General features: G+C 42.3%; 1 protein-coding gene across 8 annotated transcripts in view; it reads left to right on the top strand.

Annotated features, from left to right (window-relative positions):
• Positions 1 to 27,866, top strand: part of APLP2 (amyloid beta precursor like protein 2) — a 74,279-nt gene that overhangs the window by 16,803 nt on the left and 29,610 nt on the right. For 4 of the 8 annotated variants that reach the window (XM_070623447.1, XM_070623445.1, XM_070623448.1 and 1 more), the window contains exons 2-3: positions 21,415 to 21,588; positions 22,341 to 22,464. The exons of the other annotated variants lie outside the window; for them this stretch is intronic. In XM_070623447.1, coding sequence (XP_070479548.1) covers positions 21,415 to 21,588; positions 22,341 to 22,464 — 298 coding nt within the window. The remainder of the gene's footprint in view (positions 1 to 21,414; positions 21,589 to 22,340; positions 22,465 to 27,866) is intronic. 8 annotated transcript variants of the gene reach the window in all.

Consider the following 27,866-nt stretch of genomic DNA (forward strand, 5'->3'; position numbering starts at 1 on the left):
TTTGCACTTCGGTCAACGTGCAGTGGGCTCAATTATGTAGGAGAATTTAAGGTATGTTTGTAAAGTGCTGGAATTAAGTTTTCAAGGATTTTTTTCCCTAAAACACTGGGAGCAATTGAGATACATATAAATTATTAACTTTCTATTAGCAGAACCTCCAAATGACATTTGTATTTTTGAACCTGCCCTTTTTTTCAGGAATATATTATATGTAAAAGTCTATAATTTATTTAATTCATTCTTTTATAATTGTATTTTTATATTTCTGATTTTCCTCTACTGCAGACTGTATGCAGTGGATATCTCTTTTATCTTTTTAGTTGTATCTCAGATTGACGTTTGAAAGAACTTTTGGCTAGAACTTGTTTCAAGGTTGCAGACTTCCTGTGGTAACTGGTCCATCTGAACCAGTTGGGAGTCATTGTTAGCACACATTTGTTAAACTACTGTATGCAGGGCCCTGGGACAGAGTAACACCGCAGCTGTAGGCAACGTCCAGTTCCTAAGATGGTACATGAAGTAAGCCTTATGTGTTGTTGGAAAAATGGCAGCCAACGCTTCTTCAGTTTTTTAAAATAGATTATCTTAATGATTATCTTTTTTTAAAATCCTGTTTATAGGGTTTAATTCTAGATATTTTATCTTGTCAGCCACAAGATAGAAAACTTTCCCTACATTGTGCAACTCACATTCCATAGGTTTTTTTTTGTGTGTGTGTGTGGTAAAATATACATAACATAAAATTGACCATTTTAGCTTTTTTTGAGGAAGATTAGCCCTGAGCTAACATCTGCTGCCAATCCTCCTCTTTTTGCTGAGGAAGGCTGGCCCTGAGCTAACATCTGTGCCCATACTTCCTCCACTTGATATGTGGGATGCCTGCCTGCCCAGCATGGCTTGCCCAGCGGTGCCATGTCCTCACCCGGGATCCCAACTGGTGAACCTAACCACTGCGCCACCAGGCTGGCCCCTTAGCCATTTTTAAGTGTACAGCTCAGTGACATTAAGTACATTCACAATGTCAAACAACCATCAACATTATCCATTTCTAGGACTTTTCCTGTCTCAAATAGAAACTTTCAACCCATTAAACACTAACTCCCTGTTCCCCTCCCCCCGGCCCCTGGAAACCTCTCTATGAATTTGTCTATTCCATATACCTCATATAAGTGAAATCATACAGTAGTTGTCCTTTTGTGTCTGGTTTATTTCACTTAACATGTTTTCGAGGTTCATGTATCAGAGTGTCATTTCTTTTTTAAAACTGAACAATAGTCCATTGTTGATATAGAGACCACATTTTGTTTATCCATTCATCTGCTGATGGACATCTGGGATGTTTCCACCTTTTGGCTGTTGTGAATAATGCTCCTGTGAACATCGGTGTGCCTGTTTGTTCGTGTGTCTCAGTTCCTGCTTTCAGTTTTTTTGGGTATGTCCTGAAAAGTAGAATTGCTGGGTCATGTGGTAATCCTGTGTTGAGCTTTTCGAGAACTGCCACATTGTTTTCACAGCGGCTGCATCATCAGTGCACAAAGGTTGCAATTTCTCCACATCTTTGCCAACACTTGTTTCCATTTTTTGGGGGGATAATAGACATCCTAATGTAGGTGTGAAGTGGTTTCGATTTGCATTTCTCTATTGATGAGTGGTGTTGAACATCTTTTCATGTTGGCCATTTGTATATCTTCTTTGGAGAAATGTCTATTCAAGTCTCTTGGCCATTTTTGACTTGGTTTTGTTTGGTGGTGGTTGTTGAGTTAGAGTTGTTTATGTAATCTGGATATGTACTTTGCAAATATTTCTCCCATGCTGTGGGTTGTCTTCACTCTCTTGATAGTGTCCTTTGATGCACAAAGGTTTTTAATTTTGGTGAAGTCCAATTTAGCTATTCTTTCTTCTGTTGACTGTCCTTTTGCTATCATATCTAAGAAATCATTGCCAAATCAAACATCGTGAAGATTTTTCCTTATGGTTTCTTCTAAGAGTTTTATCTTTTTAGTTAATGTTTATATCTTCATCCATTTTGAGTTAATTTTGTATATGGTTTAAGGTAAGGGTCCAACTTCATTCGTTTGCAGGTGACTATCCAGTTTTCCCAGCAATATTTGCTGAAAAGACTTTCCTTTTCCCATTGACTGGACTTGGCGCTCTTGTCAAAAATCATTTGACTATATATGCAAGAGTTTATTTCTGAACTCTCCTGTCTGTTTTTTTATGCCAGTACCACACTGTTTTGATTTAGCTTTGTAGTAAGTTTTGAAATCAGGAAATGTGAGTCTTCCAGTTTTATTCTTTTTCTAGATTGTGCGATTCCATATGAATTTTAGGATTTTTTTTTTTTGAGGACGATTAGCCCTGAGCTAACATCTGCTGCCAATCCTCCTCTTTTTCTTTTTTCTTTTTTTTTTCCTGAGGAAGACTGGCCCTGAGCTAGCATCCATGCCCATCTTCCTCTACTTTATATGTGGGACACCTACCACAGCATGGCTTGACAACTGGTGTGTTGATCTGCACCCAGGATCTGACCTGGTAAACCCCGGGCCGCCAAAGTAGAACGTGCAAACTTAACCACTGCACCACGAGGCTGGCCCCAGGATTTTTTTTTTAACTTCTGCAAAAGATGATGTTGGTACTTTTATGGGGATTGCATTGAATTAGTAGATTACTTTGAGTAGTATTGTCATCTTAACGATATTGTCTTCCAACCCTCAAATGCCGTAGGTCTTTAAAGTAAATTATTGTAATCAGATTTCTTATAATTGATAGAATATGATTAGTTTTAGCTTATACTGTGACTTCTGGGTGTTAGATGAATTTTGTACTCTTTAAATTAACTGCCATCCCTCCTAACTGTGATGCCTTGTACATAACCTAAAGTAGAGCTCAAAAGCCCGCAGCCTGAAGACAGAGGGGAACCTGTGCTTGTGTTTTATTTGGCTCTCTCCATGTTGGCCGGGCTTCATTGTATTTTAAATTCAAAGTAATCACCATCATTTCCAAATAACATGGATTTTTATGTAAAAATCCTTTCCTGGTTTTTGAAAACCGAGAAAGATCTGGCAAGAGTGCCACAGTAGCAGCAGGCCCCCTTTCCATGGCAGAGGGGTTCCGGGGCTCCCAGAGTGGGGCTGAGTGGCTTGGCATTTTCTTTACAGCCCCGTCTGCTCCTGTTACCTCTCTGTTATCTACAGGCAGAGAGTTTTCAACCCTTGTTGAAAAGAGGAGAAAGAGAAAGTTGGCTTGAAATTATCTCTTGCAGTAAATGCTTATTACTCCTGGCAGATTTCAAGTGAACTAAAAAGCACATTTCCTAACAGAATCTTTGGTTGGCTGGTTGGACTCTGCCCTGCACCCACCCCTTTTCAAGAGGATTTCTGCTTAATGCTGTATGAAGGTTCTTCCTTATAGCAACTCTTTTTTTTTCTCTCTCTCCTAGCAACTCTTTAGAAGAATAATTATTTGAGGCTTGATTAGCTTCCTTGGGATCTACATTAATAAAATATCCTGCTGGATTGTTATTTTGAACGATTAATCTTCTGAGTTGATACAAGTCATTGAGACTGAATGTTGTTTTGAAACAATGGAAATAGTAATCAGGACAGATTACAGTATTTTAAGTCTTGATTTTAAAAGATTAAATATAAAGCGTGGACTCAAACCTGATAAGCTCTCAGCCAAGCTTAGCCATTACGTGTGGTTTTGTGTGTCTATGTAGTGAGTGAAGAAACTGAACTTGTCAGAGAATGGTGGAAGTGTAAGGCCTGTCGTAGATCTGGTGCCGGTCCCTACTGCTTGAATGGATCCTCATGAAGATGTCCCACTGGCGGTCTGACACTATGCGAGCAGCGTCTATGTCCCCGAAAGCTGTAGAAAATAAACTAGAACATAAACTCCGACTTGAGTTCCATGTCATGACAGTTGTTTCAGTAAACGTTATTAAGAAGATAATGTTATAGGTATGCCACTTGTAGCGTTCTTCTTACTTGGTAATTTGTCAAGATACATTTCTTTTGGATATCACCTCAGTGCCACATCAGTCTTTGGGACATTTTGGAGTTCTAAGGGACAAAATATTTGGAAGAAGGCAGAGACAAAGAAGTGATCGGAAGGTAGAGAATGTCCTGTACTGGTAGAGATAAGATTACGTTGTTTTATAGCAGTATAGGTAGGGTTCGTTGTTGCCAAGTAAAATATTGTCATATTAAATATTACTGAGATCACCATATGGCTTTTGTGATGTTATGTGGGTAACTATTAGTCTTACGTATATTTGGAACTGTTTGAAATCAGCTTTTTCAGAGGGTCAAAGAAGTCATGTTAACTTAATATGACCTCTTGTTTTCATCCTAGCATTAAGTATTAGAAAACAGTTGCAAAAATTCTTGCGTTGAATTACTTACTAGCTGTTCCCAGGAGATGTGGAGGATGAAGGCAAATCATTCTAGTGCAAGCCAACATGGATTGCCTAAATTTGGTTTGGTACTAAGTTACTAGATAGTATTATACCCAAATAGCTGCTTGCCCTGCCAGTCTTTGAGGGTTGAAGGTGGACTAGTTCTCATGGCTTTCTAAGACTGTTTAGAAGAAAAACAAAGAGGGGTTTTTGTAGACAAAGCATATCTTCTATACATCTTCTCGTATCTGCTGACAACTGTCTCAGTGTTTAAATACTGGAGAGACCTTTTTGGTAAGAGCACTGTGTGTACTGGCAGAAATAATTTTTTTTTTTTAAATCAAGCAGCTTCTTTTTTTTTTCCTAAAGATTTTATTTTTCCTCTTCTCCCCAAAGCCCCCCAGTACATAGTTGTAGATTCTAGTTGTGAGTGCCTCTGGTTGTGCTTTGTGGGACGCCGCCTCAGCCTGGCCAGACAAGCGGTGGCATGTTCGTGCCCAGGATCCGAACCAGTGAAACCCTGGGCGCTGAAGCAGAGCGCGCGAACTCAACCGCTCGGTCACGGGGCTGGCCCCCAGAAATAATTCTTTCCTTGCACTGTTTGAGTTGACATCATTTAGAGGCTGATCTAGCTGCTGCTGCGGATATATAAGCACTTTATTTATTTTTAGTATAGTTAATTTTTTATAAACTGGTTTGGTTGTTGGTGTTCTCAAACTGTATTCAGTTCTTATTGGGTGACCAAGAATTTTGAACACACGTACACGTACATACATATATATGGTTGTGGATTGTAATGATATATTAAAGAATGAAGACTATTTGGGGATACATAAAATCAGCTTTGCCAGGTGGTTCACAGTTTTTCATTCAAAATATAATAGTTTGGAATTTGCTGATGCTTGCCATGCTCTCATCTGCCTTTTATTGATTTGTTTTTATGGGGTGTCTGAATTCAAATTACAATGGCACGTTACTGTACAGAGTAGTTGATTAACCTTGGTCTGGGCAATATCTGTAAATTGTCAAAGAAAGGAGGTTTTCGTGCAAGGAAAGGGTGGCTTGACTGCTCGGGTGGGCTTGGAGGGATGATTGGATGGGTGGGTTTTTTGCTGAGGAAGGTTCGCCCTGAGCTGACATTGCTGCCAATCTTGCTTTTTTTTTTTGTATGTGAGCTGCCACCACAGCTTGGCCACTGACAGACAAGTGGTGTAGGTCTGTGCCCAGGAACTGATTCAGGGCCACCAGGGCTGGTCCTACCTGGAGTTTTTTAAAGAAAATTTGGGGAAGGCTATAAGCACTAATATGGAAACCTTGCGGAGTTTTCCAGAAAAGTTAGCTGAAATTGAGAGTAAGAGATCACTGAACGTGTGTCTTTGGAAAAATGCCTGACTCCCTCTTTATGTGATTGAGGCATTCGTGTGCAATGAATTGGCAGTGAGAATCATCCAGGTGTGTAAACTGGAAGGAAATAATAAGGTTCTTGGAGCAACAGAGAACACTCCCGCTTGCTCTGGGTAAGTTTTCACGGAAAAGAAGGTGTCATCTTCTCTCTGTGCTTAACTAGATTTAAGTATTTTAAGAAGCCTCAGCCATGCTAGCCCATGAAGGAAACACTCCAAAAGAACTTGTATGATCAAGATACTTAAGTTTATTTATTTATTTTTTAAAAGATTTTGTTTTTCCTTTTTCTCCCCAAAGTCCCCCCAGTACACAGTTGTATATTTTAGTTGTGGGTCCTTCTATTTGTGGCATGTGGGATGCCGCCTCAGCGTGGCCTGACAAGCAGTGCCATGTCCGCACCCAGGATCCAAACGGACAGAACCCTGTGCCGCCGAAGTGGAGCGCGCGAACTTAACCACTCGGCCATGGGGCCAGCCCCAAGATACTTAAGTTTATAAAAACATTTATGTCTGTTCTTTTTTCTCTTTATTTTCATATTTGTTCAGGAATAGACTCCCAATTTATAATATTATACCTACAGAAAATAGGGGTACCATCATTGTACTGTTTATTGTGGTGTAACTTTTTTTTTATTGAAGCCATAACATTGTGAAATTTCAGTTGTACATTATTATTTGTGAGTCACCATATATATACTCTTTTACCCCTTATGCCTACCCGCTAACCCCCACCCCCACTAATCTGTTCTCTTTGTCCATGTGTTAGTTTATTTTCCATATACGAGTGAAATCATACAGTGTTCGTCTTTCTCTATCTGGCTTATTTTGTTTAACATAATATCCTCAAGGCCCATCCATGTTGTTGTGAATGGGATGATTTTGTCTTTTTATGGCTGAGTAATATTCCATTGTATATATACACCACATCTTCTTTATCCAATCATCAGTTGATGGGTACTTGAGTTGCTTCCACATGTCGGCTATTGTGAATAATGCTGCAGTGAACGTAGGGTTGCATAAATCTCTTTGGATTGTTGATTTCAAATTCTTTGGATACATACCCACTAGTGGGATAGCTGGGTCATATGGTATTTCTGTTTTTAATTTTTTGAGAACTCTCCATACTGTTTTCCATCGTGGCTGCACTAGTTTGCATTCTCTCCAGCAGTGTGTGAAGGTTCGCCTTTCTCCAGGTCCTCTCTAACATTTGTTGTTTTTTTGTCTTGATAATTATAGCCATTCTGACAGGTGTAAGGTGATATGTCATTGTAGATTTGGTTTGCATTTCCCTGAGATTAGTGATGTTGAGCATCTTTTCATGTGCCTGTTGGGAATTGTTGCTTAACTTTTAACTGTCATTAAGGAACCAGTCAGACAGTAAGTTGGGGGTCTCCTATATGACAGAGTTTGAGAATCTTTCCTTTTTTATTAGGATTGTTTTGTTTATATGGTGTTTCCCCTACCAGGCCAGGCCTCCATGTGGGTGAGGACTTGTGACTCATTCATTTTGTTGTCTGTGGAGCCCTTACAAATATTTATTCATTTAATAATAATGGAATCAGCAATTCCTGTGTGACGTGAGCATCATATCATACGTACTCTTATCTATTCTGGTTATTTATTTTTCTCTTCAGAAGACCTTTGGGGTTTGTTTTGTGGTTGTCAGAAGCCTGGGAGAGAGATTTCTTGTTTTTTTGTTTATGTCTTAATCAGGGTTCTTTTAATGTTTGTGGGTCTAAAGAGTTGGGGAACGGAGGGGAGAGAGAGTAAGAGACAGTGGGAGTGAGTGTGTGTGTGTGTCTCCCCAGCAAGTGGATAAAGTAAGAACTTTGGTTGTTGGCACTTAACCTGCTCACATAACCCATACTGAATCCCTGTTAAGAAGAAACATCTCAAGGTCCCTTTTCCTAAGTCCTGTGCATGTTTTACTGGTAACCTCTTGTCTCTGGAACTCGCCTGGCCTCCTCAGAGAAACTTGTGGCTCTCACCCATTTAACTTTTGGCAACTGGAGTGTTTCTCAAGGAACCATCTGAGTACCCCATTCTTCAATTGCCAGAAACTCTTGCTCACCTTCATAATGGAACAAAGGAAAATGTGTTTAAATGGAATGGAAAAAAGTCATCCAGCTCATGTCTTCCCTATCACAAAGTTAACTGAACATTTAACACAGTGTTGTCCAATAGAAATAAATGCAAGCCACATATATAAACGTAAATTTTTCTAGTTGACATTTTTTAAGACAAAAATAAGTAAAATTAGTTTTAACAATATAGTTTATTTAACCCAGTATATCTGAGGTTTCATTCAATGTGTGTATAGTCATGTTATAAAATCAACATGTTATAAAATCAATGAGATATTTTACATTAAAAAATTTACATCGTAAGTCTTTACATAGATTTACATACTAAGTCTTTGCATAAATTTACATAGTAAGTCTTTACATAGATTTACATACTGAGTCTTTGCATAAATTTACATAGTAAGTTCTGCATAAATTTCACATTTACAGTCACATCTCAATTTGGATGCTAATCTTCATTGGAAATACTTGATCTTTATTTAGATTTCGTAAAATTTACAGTTGGACAAGTAAACTTACATTCTCAAGTTGTTCCAAACAGAATTAAATGTTTTCAAATAACCAGAGTTAAAAAAAAATTGTGTTTTTTTGATATTTGCATCCACATTGACAGAATTGGTTCAGGTTCTTCAGAATCATTTTCACCTTGAAGCAAAAGTATGGAAATTCAAAGGTGTCATTTAAGTAAATCCAGTAATTCTTCTATCAGCTCAGTACTATTAACATCAAATTCAAAGGAACATTGCATAAATTGAAAAGCAAGTGTAAAATTATCAATGTCAACAAAACATTCTTCAAATTTTTCTTGTAGTTTTCATAGCCAATTTACATATGGCTATTTTTAATTAAAAATCTCCTGCATATTTATGTTAGAAAATATGTAAATTTTTATTTGTATTATAAAAAGTTTAATTTCAATGTAAAAAATGTTTTGTACCTATATAGCCAAGTCATAAATCCTTTCCTTGGAACTTCGAATTTAGCTCGTTCATACGCAGTGTGATACAGAGTAAGGTGATGGTGTTAGTCTGCTGGGGCTGCCGTAACAGAATCCCACAGACTGGTGTTTTGTTATAAAACAGCAGAGATTTATTTTCTCACAGTTCTAGAAGCTGGACGTCCAAGATCAAGGTGCCAGCAGGGTTGGTTTCTGGTGAGTCCTCCCCTTTCTTGTAGGTGGCCGTCTTCTCACTGTCCTCATGGGGGCTTTTCCTCTGTCTCTGCTCTCTGGTGTCTTTTCTTCTTCTTATAAGGATACTAGTCCTCTTGGATTAGGGCCCCACCCTTATGACCTCATTTAACCTTGATTATGTCCTGAAGGCCCCATCTGCAAGTACAGTCACACTAGGGGTGGGGCTGCAACATAGGAATTGGGGTGACGGGCAGTCACAGTCAGTCCATAACAGTGATGAAATGCTGTCTTCATTTTTAAAAACCTAGAACTTAAATTTTGTGAAATAGCTATTTAAAGGTCTAATTCTATGTTCAGTTTACTTTGATCCTTGTCACAGCTGAAAAAAGACACCTTACATAGACATATAAATCTACAGAAGATCTAAAGAAGTACTGTGCTGCACTTAACTAAGTTATCATACCCATTTTTCAGTCTTACTGTTAATTATGGAAATGTTGAAATGTAACTACTAAATGTGTTAATCAGCTGTTTTTATGGGCCAGTTGAAAATTGCACTTTTATATTTTTAAGAAATAGGTACACAACTTAGTAAAATTCTTTATTTTGGAAGGTTTAAAATCAGTTAGGAAATTGCTTTCAGTTAAGGTATACTCGTAGGTTTATAGGTGACACATTTACCATTTTGACAATGAAATAACATAAGGCAAAATTTTCCCAGTACTGATTTTTAAAATGCCCTCTCCATAGCCATGCATAAACTTAAAAATTTTTTTTTTTTTTACTGAGGATTATTCGCCCTGAGTTAACATCCATTGCCGGTCTTCCTCTATTTTGTATGTGGGTCGCTGCCACAGCATGGCTGCTGCCAAATGGTGTAGGTCTGCACCCGGGAACCGGACCTGGGCCACTGAAGCAGAACGTGCCAAACTTAACCACTATGCCATGGAGCCAGCCCATGAGTTAACTTCTTAAAAGTAGTTTGTTTATCACTTATTATTTAAAATGTCACATTTACTTGGACGAGAAAGATTAAGATATTTACTTTTTCAAAAATATCTACTGGATGTCAGATACTGGCACAGACATGCCATTGTAAAAAAGTTCAGAAGTCTTTTTGTTAAAGAATGATGACTCTCGTAAGTACTTCACCGTGAGACAACCATGAGATAAACTTCTGTGTGGTACAGTTGATTTTCATGGTTATTTCTCCTTTCGTTTCAAAGTATTGTACAGATTTTACCTTCTCGGGGTCTTGTCATCAAGTTAACCACAGCACAGGAGGATTCTTTGTCACGTAAGCCGCAGCAGTTTGCAGTATGAGAGGGAGCTGACCAGTGAGGGCTGCATTGTGTAGAGACAGTTGTAGTGTTTCTTTAATTGGGATGACCTAGCACACCCCACCTTGAGGATCACTAGTTTATGCTCGTAGGCTATTTCTTCACCTCTCGTTTGTCACCTGGATCATTGTGGCCCTGTTTCTTTCACTTCCCCACACTGAATCGACCAGTGATCTCATACACAGTGAAATGTAGTACTGACATTTCAGTTGCTGCTGCTTCATCTCTCTGAGGGTATGGTTTCTTTGACATACTTTCCTGCTTCTCTTCCTTGGTCATGGACTTTCCTTCTGTATGCCCATTAAATGTTGCTATTTCTTATGGTTCTGTCCTTCTTTTCAACTGCACAGTGTCCCCAGATGATCCTACCTATTCTCTGGGCTTAAAATTCTTTCAGCATGTTACTGAATTGCAAATTCATAATTCCAGCCCACCTTTCCTTCTGGAGTCCCTGACATGTATTTCTGTCTGGTAAATATCTCCACTATTGCCATTTGGATAAACTGTGAGTACTTCAGACACGTGCACCCAAATCTGAAATCTGTCCATCCCCAGTCCCCACCTCCCCAGCCCTCTTCACTTTCTTTGGTTGTTAGCTCCACTGCTTCCCTCGTTGTCAGAATTAGCCAGTTGGAGTCATTTTGCCCTTCCTCTGCCTCCCTTGTCCGGATCCTGTTAGCAGTTCTCCAGCTGTCCCTTTCCTACTCCTGCCTCTCCAGCCTTTGTTCCTCACCTTTCTCCTGGATGAATGCAACGGCTTCCTAGTTTCTGCCTAATCTTGCCAAATCACATCCTCCCGTCTTCTGAGTTATGCGTCGCAAGGTCATAGTCGTGCTGGGAGAGAGCCCAAGCACGCTTTCCTTGGAGAAGAGGTTCTGAAGACTTTACCCTCCACCGCCCCCCCCCATAGCTCTTCCTCTTCTGGGCTAAGCCCTGTGCCCATCTCTGTTGTAGCTCTTGTCGGATTACTGTGCTCTCACACTTGCCACTTGCTCACCTCTCATTCGTGATGCGTGCATTATGCTGTAGGTCCGGCTTTCTCTGAATCTGGATCCCGTCTCTAAGACTCTGAGCTCCCCGATACATATACCGAGTCTTAGTTCACCCAGTGTGCTCATTTTCTAGGGCTGCTATGACAAGGTGCCACAGGCTGAGTGGCTTAAACAACAGAAATTTGTCGTCTCCCTGTTCTGGAGGCTGGAAGCCCAAGATCAAGGTGTCGGCAGGGCTGTGCTCCCTCCGAAGTTGCTAAAGAAGTGTCTCTTCCAGGCTCTCATAGCTTCTGCCAGCTCCTTGGCTTTTGCCAGCATAACTGCAGCCTCCACATGGTGTCTGTGTGTATGTGTCTGGCTCTTCACATTTCCCCTTTTTATAAGGGCACTGGTCATACTGGATTGGGGGCCCATCCTACTCCAGTGTCACCTCATCTTAATTAATTACATCTGCAACAGTCTTATTTCCAAGTAGTTCACATTTCAAGATGGTAGGGGTTGGACTTCAACATGAATTTTGAGGGGGACACAATTCAGCCCATAATACCCAGTGACTAGCATGTTGACTGTAACATAATTGTAAAATGAGCAAATGAAATAATCTGAGTAACGGATCAGAATTTTATTTTCTTAACAGACATTTTATTTAAATAGTCAAAAGTAAAAGCTTATCTTTTTTATTTTTTGAGGAAGATTAGCCCTGAGCTAACATTCCACCACCAATCCTCCTCTTTTCGCTGAGGAAGATTGGCCCTGAGCTAACATCCATGCCCGTCTTCCTCCATTTTATATGGGGGATGCCTGCCACAGCATGGCTTGATAAGCCGTGTGTAGGTCTGCATCTGGGATCTGAACTGGCAAGCCCCGGGCTGCCAAAGCGGAGCGTATGAACTTAACCGCTGTGCCACTGTGATGGCCCGGTTATGATCTTGTTAAACTTTCCCATCTCTAGTTTTCAAATATATTCATAGTTAGTAGCTTTTGAATTGTTGTACCTCAACAGATGCAAGTGGAGGATTCTAGCTGTTTTAGCTCTAGTTGTTCTAGTTGTCCTGATGAGAGAATGCGGCTTAGTTTTGATACATTTAACATGAGAAGAAACCAACAAAGACAACAGGAGAGAAGGAAAGATGTCCACAAAGTCTTAAAGATGGGAAGCAGATGGACCTAAGTAACTGAGCTAGCAGACCAGAAATAACTGACACCTGAATGCAGGGAGAGAAGCCAGCTAAAAGCAAGTGCTGCAGAGCAAACTTGAACGAGGGCTGGGGAGCATCAGGCCTCTGAGTGGGTTATTAGCCCCTGAAGGCCCTTCCCACTCTGCGCCTGGGAAGAGTATCAGGGCTTACTCGCGGACAGCTGGCCAAGCAGAAGATGAGGTGAAAGTCCCCCTCACTAGGGCTCCCTGCCGGACCCTGGACAGCCAGGCCCGTGGGCCCCCGTGAGGGTCTGTAGGATTCCTCTCTGGAGAGCTGAGTGAAGGTCACTTATTGACAGGTCCTATCCACTCACAGAAAGCTTCTGACTGGCTTTTCAGTGCCCCCTTAACTATTGAATTAGAGGCTTACAGCTCGAACATGAACAAAACAGATGGGGGAAGAAAGCAATTTGAAGACAAGTCGAGGAACAGACAAATAACTTCAGATGCGTTCTTGCTATTTACCTCGAAGAGGGCACAGTGTTACATCTATGAAATAATAGTTTGCAATAAAATAAGGCTTTCAGAGAACATGGAAGAGTTCTTGGAGATTAGAAACGTGATACTAGAAATTTAAAAATCTAGTTGAAATCTTTCAGAAAGAGGAACAAGAAGAAACTAGAAAGGAAAAGATAAGAAAGGTAGAGGCTCGGGGTCAGCCCGGTGGCCGTGGCCGAGTGGTTAAGTTCATGCGCACTGCTTTGGTGGCCCAGGGTTTTGCCCGTTCGAATCCTGGCCATGGACATGGCACCTCTCATCAATCCATGCTGAGGCGGCGTCCCACATGCCACAACTAGAAGGACCCACGACTAAAATATACAACTATATAAAGGGGGGATTTGGGGAGAAAAAAAAAAAAAAGTGGCAACAGTTAGCTCAGATGCCAATCCTTAAAAAGAAAAAAAAGAAAGGTAGAGACTCATTGTAGGAGGTCCGAGGTGCTGCCTCGAGGCACGTGCTCGTCCTGGGGTAGAGCACTGCCCTTCTGATACGAGCCTCGTGGTATGTGGCTTTTCGGGCTGTGTACATGGATTCACTTGGCAAAAATTTAAATAAAAATAATCAAAACTTGCCATATACTGCATAAGCTTCTTTTTTTCATTTGTCATACATTATAGATCTGCTTATGTGAAGACTAGTACAGAGTTAATCATTTAGAAGTTAACTGCTGAGTGATATCTGCTAATTGATATTAGTTTAAATGTCTTGAAAAAACCAAGAACACAGGCTTTAGAGTCAGTCAGTCACTTGCTTGGGTGTAAATGATTACCTATTGTATTTTAGATGCTGTTTCCAGGTACAGTGGCTAGAAAAACAGATGGGATCCCTCCCCTTGAGGAGCTTCCCTTCCAAAGGAGGGAGATAAACAAGGAGTTTCAGATTGCCTGAGGGGAAATAAAACACCTCTGGGCTGGGGACTGTCTTCAGGAAGGGCCCTCAGAGAATGCACAGTGGAGCTGAGTCTGGAAAGGTGAGAATGTCCCCTGGGGAGAAGGGGAGGGAGTGCTAGGTGGAGAGCCTTGAGCCAAGAAAGACCCTGGCTGTGTCAGGACCCAAGGATACACTAGGTGATGCACTGAGCACAAGGTGGGGTGTTGGACTGAGGCAGGGGTCCTGTTAAAGGGTTTGAATCTCTGGGAACAGAAGAGTGGTCCATGTGTTCTGACTTGAGGATACAGGATGCTTTGTGCAGGGTGGATCATGGAGGGCAAGGGTAGACGCAGCTCCCAGAGGCCCACCCAAGGGTAGGACAACAGTGCTGTGGGGGTATGTGTGTGTATGTGTGTCACACACACATTTACATGCTTTTTATTCATTCCTTTTACTTGAGTGCAGCTTGTCCTGTCCTCCTTTATGCATTTATTTAGTAGTTAGATGGCTTGAACTCAGGAAGGCTGATTAATGGCAGAGGCAGCAAGCAGTAAACATACTGACCAGCAGCTCATATTAGCGTTATTGCTGTATTTTTAAAAATGGCTCATAATTACAATAATGCACATGGGCATGGGTCCCAGACAGGAAGAATTATTGTCTGCAAGCAGATCTGGTGTGAGCTGATAATAAGTCTGTATTTACTTTTAAATTTAAATGCTACATAAATCATAGGAAAGATTCCATTTTGACTTGCTTTGAACTTGGAGAGGGTGGAGCTGTTTCATATTTTTGTTATTTTTATGTTTTTTTTTAAATACTATTAAGTGACCTATTGTACTTCTAAAGATTTTATTTTTCCTTTTTCTCCCCCAAACCCCCCAGTACATAGTTGTGTATTTTTTTAGTTGTGGGTCTTCTGGTTGTGGCATGTTGGACGTTGCCTCAGCATGGCCTGATGAGCGGTGCCATGTCCACGCCCAGGATCCGAACCAGTGAAACCCTGGGCTGCCAAAGTGGAGCGTGAGAACTTAACCACTCAGCCACAGGGCTGGCCCCTTCACAGTTGTTTTAATGGACATTAGAAGTTAAAGTGACTTGTTACATCAAGACTGGTACCAGAATATTGCTTGCGCCTAGTAAACATAGTAAAATGTTTGTCAGAATGGTATATGGAAATTGCCATTTGTATTTTAGAATGTGAATTTCCTTTCTCCCTGTCCTGTGAAAGTCATTTTGGCAAACTCTCTTATTTTCTAGTTATAAAAAAAGATACGGGTTATTCACTTAAGGATTTCTGCCCTTTCTTGCCTTTCAGCATCACAGAACCTTAGAAATAAAGAGCTAAGCTTTTAGTTTTCATGGAATAGAAAACTAAGAAAAAAATTTTAGATAAGGTAGTTAATTCTTAATATTAAAGAAGGAATGTTTTTAAAGACTCCCCATTTACTGTTGCTATCATTTTATGAAAAAATTCTAAAACGAAAGGTAGAAGATAATCTTAGAGCTCAGGACAGTGGTTCAAGAGAGGACAGTGAGCAATTCTACACCCTACACACTCGTGCGCGCACATGCACACCAGACTATTCTTATTTTCCTCGTTTTTCAGGCCTCTGAAAACCTGCTGTAGGCCTTAGTGGCCCCTAATGAGTGTCAGGGAACCCCTGCTTTAAAGACGGGTAAACCGTCCGACGCGTTAAAACAGTAATGTCTTCAGCTGCATGGGTTTTTCTTAACTTTGCTTGGATATATTAAAGGAGAAGAGATCCCAGTGGAATCAGTGTCAGCTCTCCGACCTTGGCTCTTCATGTTTGTGGTTGTGACATCTTGAAGTCAGAGCATGTGAGCCAGAGCTGACACACTGTATAGTTTCCCAACTTGACCTTGGTAAAAATTAGCAAGTTGAGTATTTATTTTAGTGAATTAGATCTGTTTGAAGAATAGAATATTTTTAAGAGGTGTAATTTACTACCAGTATATGAAATACTCGAAATATACCAAAAATTTACCAGATTGTAACTTACTGCACTTAAAATAAATAGAATATTGTACAGCATCAGATCAGCCAGAAGTATGCTTATAATTTGGGCACGTTTCTGCTCAGATATTCCACAGAAACTCCCCCCATCATTTGTATTATTTTTATTATCTGTGAATCAATAAGAATGATTTAGAATGAACATATTTAATAGTTAATCAGTGGTACTTATGGGTGTTCGTTACTTGAAATCATCCCACTTTTTTAAAGTTTAGGAAACACCCCCGTCCGTTCCCCCAGCCCTGCACGCACTGTTTATTTAGCACACTCTTAATAAGTAACTGCGTAAGTAATACTGGCCAGTGAGTTCCAAGGCTAAGCCTCAGCTCATGTTGTTTGGGCCGTTATTAACCCTCGCACCCGCCAGCTCCCTGGCCTCTGCAGTCAGCGCACCTTCCGAGTAGGGCAGGTGGAGTGGGGCAGGCAGTGGGGCGGGCGGTGCTGGGCTTTGCTGGCCTGCAGCCTCATTCAGGGAGGGAGCTTTGTCCCCGAGCCTTGTTGCTTATGCATCAGGAGTTTTAGGAAAGAGTTCTGACTGTTGTAGGGTGAACCAAGGTCCAAAGTTAGGGTTGTACGTGTCATTTATTGGGATACCTAAAACTGGGGAGTGCCATATTTATGTTGTACAAAAGTGAAAAGTAAGGTTGAGAGAGAGAGTTGAAGTAGTTTCCATGAGGTCACACAGCTAGTCAGTGAGGGGCACATCCCTCAAGAAAGCAGATTTAGAGAAATATCTTATGTAGTGCTCTTTTGATCACCGCAGGGCCTCAGTTGACTGCAGATTCATCTTGACCTCACTTCCTTGCCGCCCGGGAGCTGGTTCCAGAGGCAGGAAGCCAGTAACTGTGGAGATTTTCCTTTAAGTGGAGGGGCGGTGTTAAATTGTTCGTGTAAACCTTTGTTGCCTGAACTCACACGAAGTGAGTGTGGGGTAGGACGCAGCCTGCTCTAGGCGTGTCCCGTGCTTGGGGGGAGCAGGCAGGTGCGGTCTTTTTAGCCCATTTCATGCCGTCCTGGATTTGGGGGAGGACTGGTCACGTGGTGGACTTCACGCATTCTTCCCTGTGCCCATGGTTTAAGCTTCACTTCTGTACGCTGATGAAGATAGTCTAAACGTCCACACTCCAGGCCCCCTTTGACAGTAACAGAAGTGGATTTGCTTTTGTGTTTGGCTCTGGGCAGAACTGGAATAGTCTCCCCTTGGAGAGGGGTCAAATTGAGTATATGTACACAGAGCTTTGCTACATTAGGACGTGTGCCGTGTGTTCAGAATCAGTAGGCGGTTTTTCAGGTATTGGGCCTGCTCTGCTATACTTGCTAGTTGCCGTGCTGGAACGTCTGTCTTGTCTTTTTGACAGATTGAAACCATGTGATTACAGTTGAAAGTCAGGCAGGTAATGAACAGGATTAAAAAAAAACAAAACTGCTTTATTTTGGATTAATTTTATAGTTGACAAAAAGTTGCAAAAATACTACAGAGAGTTCCCCTCTAGCTTTAGCCTGCTTTCCTTAATGTTAACATCCAACATAACCGGAGTGCAGTTATCAAGAATGGGAGATTAACACTGGTACAGCGCTGTTGACTGATTTACAGACCTTGTTCAAATAATTGCCCCAGTTTCCCCGCTAACCTCCTTCTCCTGGCACACTCGGCAACAGGACAACACCCTCCTCTTTAGAAGGTGCTCCCCCCACCACGGCGCTTCAGCAGACCTGGAGCCGGCTTGGACAGGGGCCCAGATTAGGCCGGGGCCCACCTCGCGAGGAGGGGAGTCTGGGGGCGGGGGTTGGGTGGGCCGGCCTGCCTGCCTTGCGCTGGGCGTGGCTTCATGAAGGGAGGCCGGCCCAGGTGGGCCCAGGGGTTGCATCTCTTGAGGTGATGATTAAAAACCCTGATTTAAGTTACGTTCAGATTTAGGTTTATTTATCTGTTGCTTTAAGCCATTTCGGATTTTCAACCCAGCTACTAGAAGCACTTTTTACCAAGTTGAATTTCTGTCTTTGGATAGCTAAACTCTTTTCCCCCAGCCAAATTAATAAAATGGACTTTCTTATTAAGAATGAATTATTCAGTACAGTGGAAGCGCTGGGCAGTTGATGGTTTGTTTTCAAAGCCTCAGAAGTGCAGCCACGACCAGAGGTCACCAGGACAGGCCTCAGGGCCAGAGCCCGGGGCATTGACTTTCTCGTAGAGGATTCCAGGTGCACAGGCCGCCAGCAGTGCTGACTGGGCAGTGGAGTCCCATTTGTAACATGTTAGGTTAGGAAACAGACTGATTTACGCGTTGATGTAATGGATCAAGGCACAGTGTGTGCTTAAGAAAACGGAGAGCGCGTTAAATCAGAGCACTTTCACAGTAACAAAGTACAAACGTTACAGAAAAGACAGTCCTCTTATGGTCTGGGTAAGGTTGGGGTATGTCTACTTGCTTCCTAGACGTGGTCCACAGAGGCTTTTTATGTTTCAGATGACACCTTCTTGAGAGTCTCTTAGGACCACAAGGATGAATGTTTCTGAGCTCGGCAGTGAATCGCTGCAGCATCTTAGCGGTCTGGAACGACTCCAGTCCCTCCTTTTTCTCGGTGTAACTGATGTGAGGAGCCACCGCTGCCTCGCTGCCTCTTCTGTTGCTTTAACCCCCAGTATTTAGCTTCTCTTTAGGGAAGGCACTGCAGACCGACTCAGCACAGAGATCAAGTGCACTTACTCTGATGCACTGACCTCAGTGGTTGACCCATAAACTGAGCGTTTATACAGTTGGAACTCTTGCGGTCTCTTAGCCAGCAACCATAATGAGGAACGTGTGGAACGTAATCTTTGGTGCTGATAAATGGCTGCCGGCCCAGCTTTGACCACTCCACGGCTGTGGCTTGGGTGAGCTCACATAGCTGGTTGACACTGTTTCTTGCTTGTATTCATTTTTGGAATTTAGGAGGTAATGGTCCCCCCCTACACACACTTCTGAAAGATTAGATACCACACCCCAAATCCTCTTTGTTTAATAGGAGCCTTCAATGTTAAAATACACAAGGCCGTAGAGAGATTTTAGGAAATGCCGCTCGGCGTGTTTCAGCTTTGCTGTGGCAGCTCATTTATAGCCAATTTGGGAAACACGTTCCTGCTCATTGATTGGCTTTCTTGCTTACATTTCGTCATGTCTTCCTGGCTCTCCTTCATTTATTTCTGTCTGCGCACGTGAAGTAGGAAGGAACGGACCTGGGGAGAGCACTGGTTTCTGTCCACAGAAGCGTCTCTGCGGTTGTCTTTGTCTCTGTGTGTACCCCTTTCTCCACACACCCGTCTTCCTCCATGTCAGCATCCCGGTTTACAGCCATAATCCTTAGGGATGGCTCCCAAAAGAGAGGTGGCCATAGAAGAGGCGTTTGGGGACATCTGGAACTCAGTGTGAGAATTAAGCTCACTTTTCTTGTGCATCCTAAAACTTTTTAATGATTTATTTGAATTAAACATCGTTAGAGTGTTACCTACAAATAAGTTGTCTTCCTTTCCGCAGATATCTGTAAATGTTTTTTTTCTTTCTTTGGAGGGACAGGACTTCACTAGTCTTTGGCTTTGCCTGCAGTTACACTTAGGGCATAGGATCTGCCTTCGACTCTAGGAAATGATTATTCATCACAGTAGGGCTACAGTCAATTCTAGTTAATAAAGTTGCTAATTGTTCTCCTCATTGGATTTATTTGAGGTTTTTTTCAACCCCGATTGATCTTGGCAACATTTTAGTTCCAAGTCAGCTTTCTCCCAGCTATCCCACTAGTGTCACTGCTTCTTTCTCTTGTACTGCTAGAAAACAGGCTAATGTCAATGAGCTCCAAAGCAAAGTGTGGTAGGACGGTAAATTTGTCCTGGAAAACGATCGTAATGTGTTTCAAAATCAAAGTAGCCTCCTGATTGGAAGACCATTCGTGTCTGTGTAGTCCGTCAGCACAGATAAATGAGAGTTGCCTAGAAAGCACACGTTTCCGTGTATTTTAAAAAATCAAATGTACGTTTTCTTTTTAATAGGAAAGCCGTTTTATGTTAATGCTTTTTAAAAAGAACAACATAGTGGACCATACAATCTAAACCTGCCTCCCACATTTTAACATTTAAAAAGCCGTTTAATTTTTATCTTGGAAGAACTTTTACATTAAGAGAAACCACAAAACTCTGTTGTGGATGTAACCATCAGTATTGGTCTATATCTAGATGCCAGGATGCCTCTATTTTTCTAGTGCATGAGACTTTGCAAGAGCCTTACTGTCGTAATGCCTAAGTGTTATTTTTCACCTATAATTTGTGAGCTGTTAATGGCTGTGATGTTTTCACAACTATGAAATAGTTGATTATTTTTACTTAACGCAAGATAAAATTGTTCATGAAATCCCTTTTGGTGTTCAGTTTCCGTGAGTGTCACCATCCTTCACTGAGTAACGCACGCCAGACTTGGCGTGGTTCCCCCCCCGCAGCTGGTTTGTTACTCACTCTTACCCGTTTGGCTGCCTGTTACCTCTTGCCTCTGTTCACCAGCACACTGCCGTGGCCCTGGCTCCCATTAGGGCACCCTTGAACTCTGTGCCCCTGGCTTCCTGAGTCGTTGCCCTGCATGCTCTCTGTCTGTTTTCAGTCCCTTTTCACCCTGCCACAGAGAAAACGTCAGAGCTGCATTTGGAAAATATTAACTTGACGCTTAAAACCGCTCAGCACTTCCAGCGATAAAGACTGAAGTCTTTCCTTGGTCTGCACACTGTCTAGTCTTGTCCCCGCTTGCCTCTCCTCCCTGCTCTTACCTCTCTCCACTCAGTCTGCATTCTCTCCACATGTGCTGGTCAAAGCTCTGCTCAACTGCCACTGTCTTCAGGCAGCTTCCCTGGTCACCTCCCTACACAAGCCTAAGTCAGAGTCCCCTTTTATGTGCTTCTTCAGCACTGTGTGCATTTCCTTCCTAGGACAGCTGGCAGTGTGATCACACTTTTTTCATGTGTTCACTCCTTCACTAGACCAGAAGCCCCAAGAGAGCGGTGGCCATAACTTTTTGCTCACCCTTGTGTGTCAGCATTGAGCATGTTGCTTTACAAAGTAGCTGCTCAATAGAATTTTTTTACGTGAGTGATTTGAATAAAATTACTGGAACATTAGCGATTCTATACTTTTGTCATTTGATATATCAAGGAGTGGAAAGTAGATTTGCTTGTGTTAGAGCAGACTGCAGTTGGATCAGAAGTGTCCAGATGGGGGAGTGGGGGTTAGATTTCTCATCTGCCTTTCACTTTGATCATGTATATCCAAAGGTCATTTTTTCTTCTGGCCTAGCTCTTGGGAAAAGGATTTGTTTTTGAAGATAAAATAGTAAAATAATGACGATTTTAAAAAGAACAGTTCTCCTATCACAAACCAATGAATGACTATGCCTTTCTGCCAACCCTTTTGGAGTAAACCTGGAATTTTTTCCCCTTTGGTAGGCTCTTGCAGCCAATGCTGGAACAGGGTTTGCTGTCGCTGAGCCTCAAATTGCAATGTTTTGTGGGAAGTTAAATATGCATGTGAACATTCAGACTGGGAAATGGGAACCGGACCCAACAGGCACTAAGAGCTGCTTTGGAACAAAAGAAGAAGTTCTTCAGTACTGTCAGGAGGTAAGAGTGTTGCCAGAAAGTTAAACTGCTTTGTTTCTAGGTCGAGTTTGAACGTATTTACCTTAGAAGTAGATATTCTATCATTCTTCTCTTTTGACCTAAGACCAAGTTGCTCATGGCGGGAGCAGCAGGCCCTTCATCCCTAAGTGTGTGAAAGAATCAAGATTCTAAAAGACTTCAGCTCTGTGTGCCGCAAGCTCCTGGTTCTGGTGTTTTCCACTTGCTGATAGAAGGCCACTAGTATTGTAAATGACCATCTCAGGTCTGATGCAGCTCATTTTTTGGGTCAAAACTTGACCTAGAAAAGGATATGAGATGTTTTAACTTCTTACCAAGACTAGCTCTTGGGCCGGGATTCACGGATTATTCTATAATTTGATTAACAGACCTCTTCAAGGTTTTAGTTCATGGATTCAGCTGCTTACACGCACCCTACTAGTGGACTTAATACCTAATAGATTTGTTTTGGGCTGAAAGCTTGCTGCTTTTCTATGTCCTTAAATAAAGATTCCTTTATTAAGAGAATGCATTAGATGTGGTCAGAAATCTACCTGTCAAAGGAAAACTAATAGTTACAGTATCTTTTTACTTGATGCATTTAGTTGGAACCAGGGGCAGCAAAGTGGAATTTTCGGTTTCTTTAGGGTAATGGTGAAGCTGAGCACAATAGACACTCGTCCTGACTTGCCAGCGAGCGTCCGTTTATTATGGACAGGGTCAGTTTACTGTGTGCGTTTTCTCTTCCCGTGCAGATGTACCCCGAGCTCCAGATCACAAATGTGATGGAGGCAAACCAGCCAGTCAGTGTGGACAATTGGTGCCGGAGGGACAGAAAGCAGTGCAGGAGTCACATTGTGATCCCGTTCAAGTGTCTTGGTGAGTGTCCTGTGGATGTTTTCTTGGCTGCTTCTCAGGAGGTGGAGTCCCTCGTGTTTTGGGTTAGTTTTCCCTTGGCTCGCAGTGAAGCGTCCCCGTCTCTTAAGCAGCTGAGGGCTGCAGGTGTTCCTTGGGGCCCTTCTCTCTTGAATGTTTGCTGCTTTCTTGGTGGTGGTAGGCTCGTCTTCGATGGTCACTGCCTCCACCCGGCCTTCTGTCTATTGAGGATGTGCCTTTCCTTGGCTCTGAGGAAGCGGCTGCCTTCAGAGCAGTCCAGCTTACCTCACGGTCAGAGTTTGCAATCACTGTTTTACAGGCATCGTCGTGAGTGGTGCTGAAGCTGCGGTCTCCTGCCCCCTTCCTTGACCCTGCACACGTTAGCAATGTACTGACATCCTGTATTGTTAGACCGGACTTGTGGGCGTTTTCAGGAGAAGAGTGACTCAGGGCTGTCTGTGGACAATCAGGGACACTAGGCCCAGGCCCTGTGCTACCTGCCATTCTGAAGATTGAGGGCAGGCCAGGGTGTTCATGACACTGTGTGGCTGGTGGTAACCGTCAGAGCTGACTTGAGTGAAACTATAACTGGGTGGTCACATAACATGTTACTGTTTTATTACCCAGAAACAGAGTTGTTGCTTCCAATGCTTATTTAGTTATGTATTCATCCTAACCACTCATTGCTGACACATCTGTAGTCACATATCTGTAGTCTGGGTGGTTCAGGAACAGATTTAGTCACAGAAGCTTAAAAGAGCAAAGCAGTTGATTTTAGATGATCCGTGATAGGATTAACAAAGGTAGAGTATTAACATAGGTATCTTGGGTAGTTCTGTAGATGTATGTAATTTTAGCCATTAACTTACTCCTCTCCCTCCCTTCATTAAATCTTTCCTAAAATTGCTTTTCTCATTCTCACATGTAGCAAAATAACAGGAAGAGTCAGCACCTGAAGAACAGTATATTTAAAATATGTAGCAGTTACTTTGTTTTAAAAGTATTCAGTAGGGGGAAGAAGGGATATTGCATCTGCTTAACACCATTTACTCGAGAATTGGGCATCATGCAGTAATGTGAGACTTGTGAAACATAATTATTTATTTATTTTTTTGCTGAGGAAGATTTGCCCTGAGCTAACTTCTGCTCCAATCTTCCTGTTTTTGTATGTGAGCCACTGCCACAGCATGGCCACTGACAGACGAGTGGTGTAGGTCTGTGTCCAGGAACTGAATCTGGGCCACCAAAGTGGAGCACGCCACACTTAACCATTAGGCCACCAGGGCTGGCCCTGAAAAATTTTGTGTGGTGTGGTTTAAGGATGTTCTTCCATTCCATTTAACTCTAAGAAATCTCTGGGTTTGACATTTCATTCATTGTCTGTAACATTCTCAAACTAAAAGAAACGAGAATATTCTTGAATATTCATAGATGATAGATCTTATTTGCAATCATTTCTCCTCTTTGAATTGTTCCCCCAAAGACTGTGCAGCCTGGTCCCCTCCTGTGTCACTTACTGGGTCCACCGTCCACCCAGACTCCAGGCGTGAGATCTGGGAGACCCTCATCTTGTCACATCTGGTCAGTTTGCAAGCCAGCCTGATCTTCACCCCTTAAAGATGGCGTGTCCATGGTTCCCAGGTCATGCGTGGAGGCATCCCAGGGCACTGCGCAGATGCAGGGCATCGTGGGATGTTTCTGATTTTCAAGGGAGACATCTGTTAGCTGTCCCGTGAACTACTAGCTGGAGATAGTCAGTTTCAACATCAGATCAGTTCATTCCCTTTGATGACCTCGTATCTTTGTGGAGCTGTATTTTAGTGGTTCCTGTGTTATAAAAGCTGGCATCACATTAGAATTGCATTAGAAGAGACGAGGATGATGGTGTTCAGTGATTGCAGTGTTGGAGGAGTTGTGCAGTGACCAGCAGGCACTGAGGTGTTAGGACACTAGTACTTATTAAGTTGTTGGCCCTAACTTCTGAACTTCTGCATGTTCTTTTGGCCTGGAGGTGCTATGAAAAAATTACTGTGACACTCAGGGTGCTGTGTCTTGAGAAAGTTTGGGAACATCGGGCTTATATCCTCCTCCTCCATCTGGTTTCACTGCTCTGCTTCAGCTCTTCATCATTTCCTGCTTGGACTGTGACAGCAGCATCTGTGCGAGTTGCTCCGTTCTGTTGTCTGGTCTATTGCCCTCAGCAATCTAGGATGAAGATGGAAATGTCTGTCCTGCGCATAAAACACTTTATGTAGTAGCTCTTCTCCACCGAAGTTTTAGTCTTCACTAAAAATGTTGAGTTAAGCTCCTTAGCACGGCTTGGAATCTCCATGTGGTGGCCCTTGCTCAGCCCTTCCCTGTTCTCTTCCACCCCCTGCCCTGTGCTTCGCCTTCGTCAGCACTGACGTGTCACGGCTCCTGCCCACATGCCACCCGCCTCGCTGGGTTGGGAATGACATAACTGACTTTGCTTGGGAAGTTCTCCCTTTGAGACTTAACTCAGGGGATGCCTTCTTTAAAGGAAGCTTTTCCTCCTGGTCTTATTTTCTATCAAGACATCCAGATTTCTGTAATACTCCTCGTTGTTGCCATTGCACCTCTCACACTGAACGCTGATGATCTGTCTGTGTATCTTTCTCCAGCTGCACCATAAACACCTGGAAAACAGGGACCCTGTTTTAGTCTTCTTTGTCCTCTCAGTACCATGACAGTGCCTAGAACATGCGATACATTCTTCTTGATAATTACGGGACAAGACTGCTACCATAGCTGATACACAACAAAAATTTTATTTTACTGCTTTATTTTCCAAGTGCCGTAGGTAGAATTTTTCAGTGTGTTACAGAACCAAACAATGAAATGATGTTGTCATTAATTGAATGCATAAAAGACAATTTGACCATAAACTGTTCAATACCTTCTTTGCATCATGGTCGCTGAAAAAAGCGTTATACAGTCCTCAGTGTTACTGAATTCCACCAGCATCCATTTGGACAACTTCTGAGCCAGGAAGTAGAGCTACCGTTGGTATTTTTAGATGAATTACAGTTGCCTGAGCCTAAGCTAGTGAGGGACCAGGTGACTGGAGTTTAAGGGAGGTAGTAGGGAAGAAAGACTGCCGGTTCTTCCTGGTCATCCATTGTTCAAGAAGCAGGAGGCTTTCATGTCTCCGTGTCTCCCCCGGCATGTAGAGCACCAGGTGCACCACCTTCCTTACACGGCCTTGGGGGATAGTCTTTAGGGTTGCCTTTGCCTTCTCAATTTAAAAGTTGTAACAGTTTAAAAATAATTTCAGGTTCATAGAATGGTTGCAAAATAGTGCAAAGAGCTCCTGTATACCCTTTCCTCAGATTTTCAGATTTTCCAACTGTTAAATTTGATTAATATGGTAAAATTAATTGTATTATTTACCCTCCCAACCACTGGGTTTTGTTTATTGAATTGTGTAAGTTGCAGACATGATTCCTTTTATTCCCCTCTCACTTCAGTGTATATTTTCTTAGAAAAAAAAAAAAAAGGACATTCTCCTATGTACAGTCATCAAAATCAGGAAATACGGACCCTATTCAAGCTTCACCTGTTGTTTAAATAACACCAGGATCTAATTCAAGATCACATACTGCATTTAGTTCTCTCTATAGTCTTTTTCATGACCTTGGTATTTTCAAAGAGTATAGGCCAGTTACTTTGTAGAATGCCTTGTAATTTGGGTTTGTCTTATGATCCTTTTGGTTTATGCCTTTTTGAGGGAACTATCACAGAAATGTTCTCTCTGTATCATGTTGGGAGTTGTATGACATCAGTTTCTTCCATTGATAACTTTTATCACCTGGCTAAGATGGTGTCTGCATTCATTCATTTATTTCATTATGGACTCATTGTCCCAAGCTGGCCAACAGGAACCCCTTCGTGTTGGTTCCTGTGTCCTTTAACCATGTCCCTATCATTCTTTGAAAATATCCTTAATTTCTGGCACAAAAAGATGCTCAGGCTCATCCTGTATTTTCCCTCCCCAACCTTTGGAGTCAGCCATTTCTCCAAGAAACTCTGGTTTCCTTTAGTGGGGAATAGTATTTAGAAACCAAGATCTGGGCATTTGGTGTGCTTGCTGCTAGTAGGATGTTACTGCTTCTAGGCCCACTCAGCAGACAGAGCTTAAGAAATATATGTATGTATACATATATGTGCACACATAAATCGATATTTCTGTGTACATTTGTGTATATTAAAAACAGTGAGCTCATAGTGATACCTCCTATTCCATTATCCTCAGTATGTTTACTTATTTGCTCAATATCCCCTGTAAATAATGTCTCTCTGCTTTTTTTTTTAATTTATTTTTTTGGTGAGAAAGATTGACCCTGAGCTAACTAATGTCTGTTGCCAATCTTCCTCTTTTTGCTTGAGGAAGATTGGCCCTGAGCTAACATCTGTTCCAGTTGTCTTCCATTTTGTAAGTGGGATGCCTGCCACAGCATGGCTTAATGAGCAGTGTGTAGATTCGTGCCCAGGATCTGAACCTCTGAGGCCCAGGCTGCCAAAGCGGAGCACGTGAACTTAACCACTAAGTCACTGGGCCCGGCCCCTCTCTGTGCTTCTTATAAACAGATTTTTTTTTTTTCCTTTTTCTCCCCAAAGCCCCCCGGTACGTAGTTGTGTGGGGTTTTTTTGTTTTTTGAGGAAGATTAGCCCTGAGCTAACATCTGCTGCCAATCCTCCTCTTTTTGCTGAGGAAGCCTGGCCCTGAGCTAACATCGTGCCCATCTTCCTCTACTTTATATGTGGGATGCCTACCACGGCATGGCGTGCCAAGCGGTGCCATGTCCACACCCGGGATCTGAACTGGCAAACCCCGGGCCCCCGAGATGCGGAATGTGCGAACTTAACCACCGGGCTGGCCCCATAGTTGTGTATTTTTAGTTGTGGATCCTTCTAGTTGTGGCATATGGGATGCTGCCCCAGCATAGCTTGATGAGCGGTGCCATGTCTTTGCCCAGGATCCGGACCCGTGAAACCCCAGGCCGCCGAGGCGGAGTATGTGAACTTAACCACTCGGCCACGGGGCCAGCCCCCTAAAAGCAGATCTTTTGAGAAATAATTCACATACTACAATGTATTTCAGCTATTTTAAAGTAAACAGTTTAATGGTTATTGTATATTCACTGAGTTATTAAACCATACACAATTCTATTTTTTTTTTTTGGTCAGAAGATTGGCCCTGAGCTAATATCTGTGCCAATCTTCCTCTATTTTCTATGTGGGATGCTCCCACAGTATGGCTTGATGAGCGGTGTGTAGGTCTGTGCCTGGGACACAAACTAGCAAACCCCGGGCCACCAGAGCAGAGCACGCAGACTTAACCACTATGCCACCGGGCCAGCCCTGTCTGCAATTCTTTTAACATA

Source organism: Equus przewalskii, chromosome 6 (assembly GCF_037783145.1).
Source record: "Equus przewalskii isolate Varuska chromosome 6, EquPr2, whole genome shotgun sequence".
In the NCBI taxonomy this organism is placed as follows: Eukaryota; Metazoa; Chordata; class Mammalia; order Perissodactyla; family Equidae; genus Equus; species Equus przewalskii.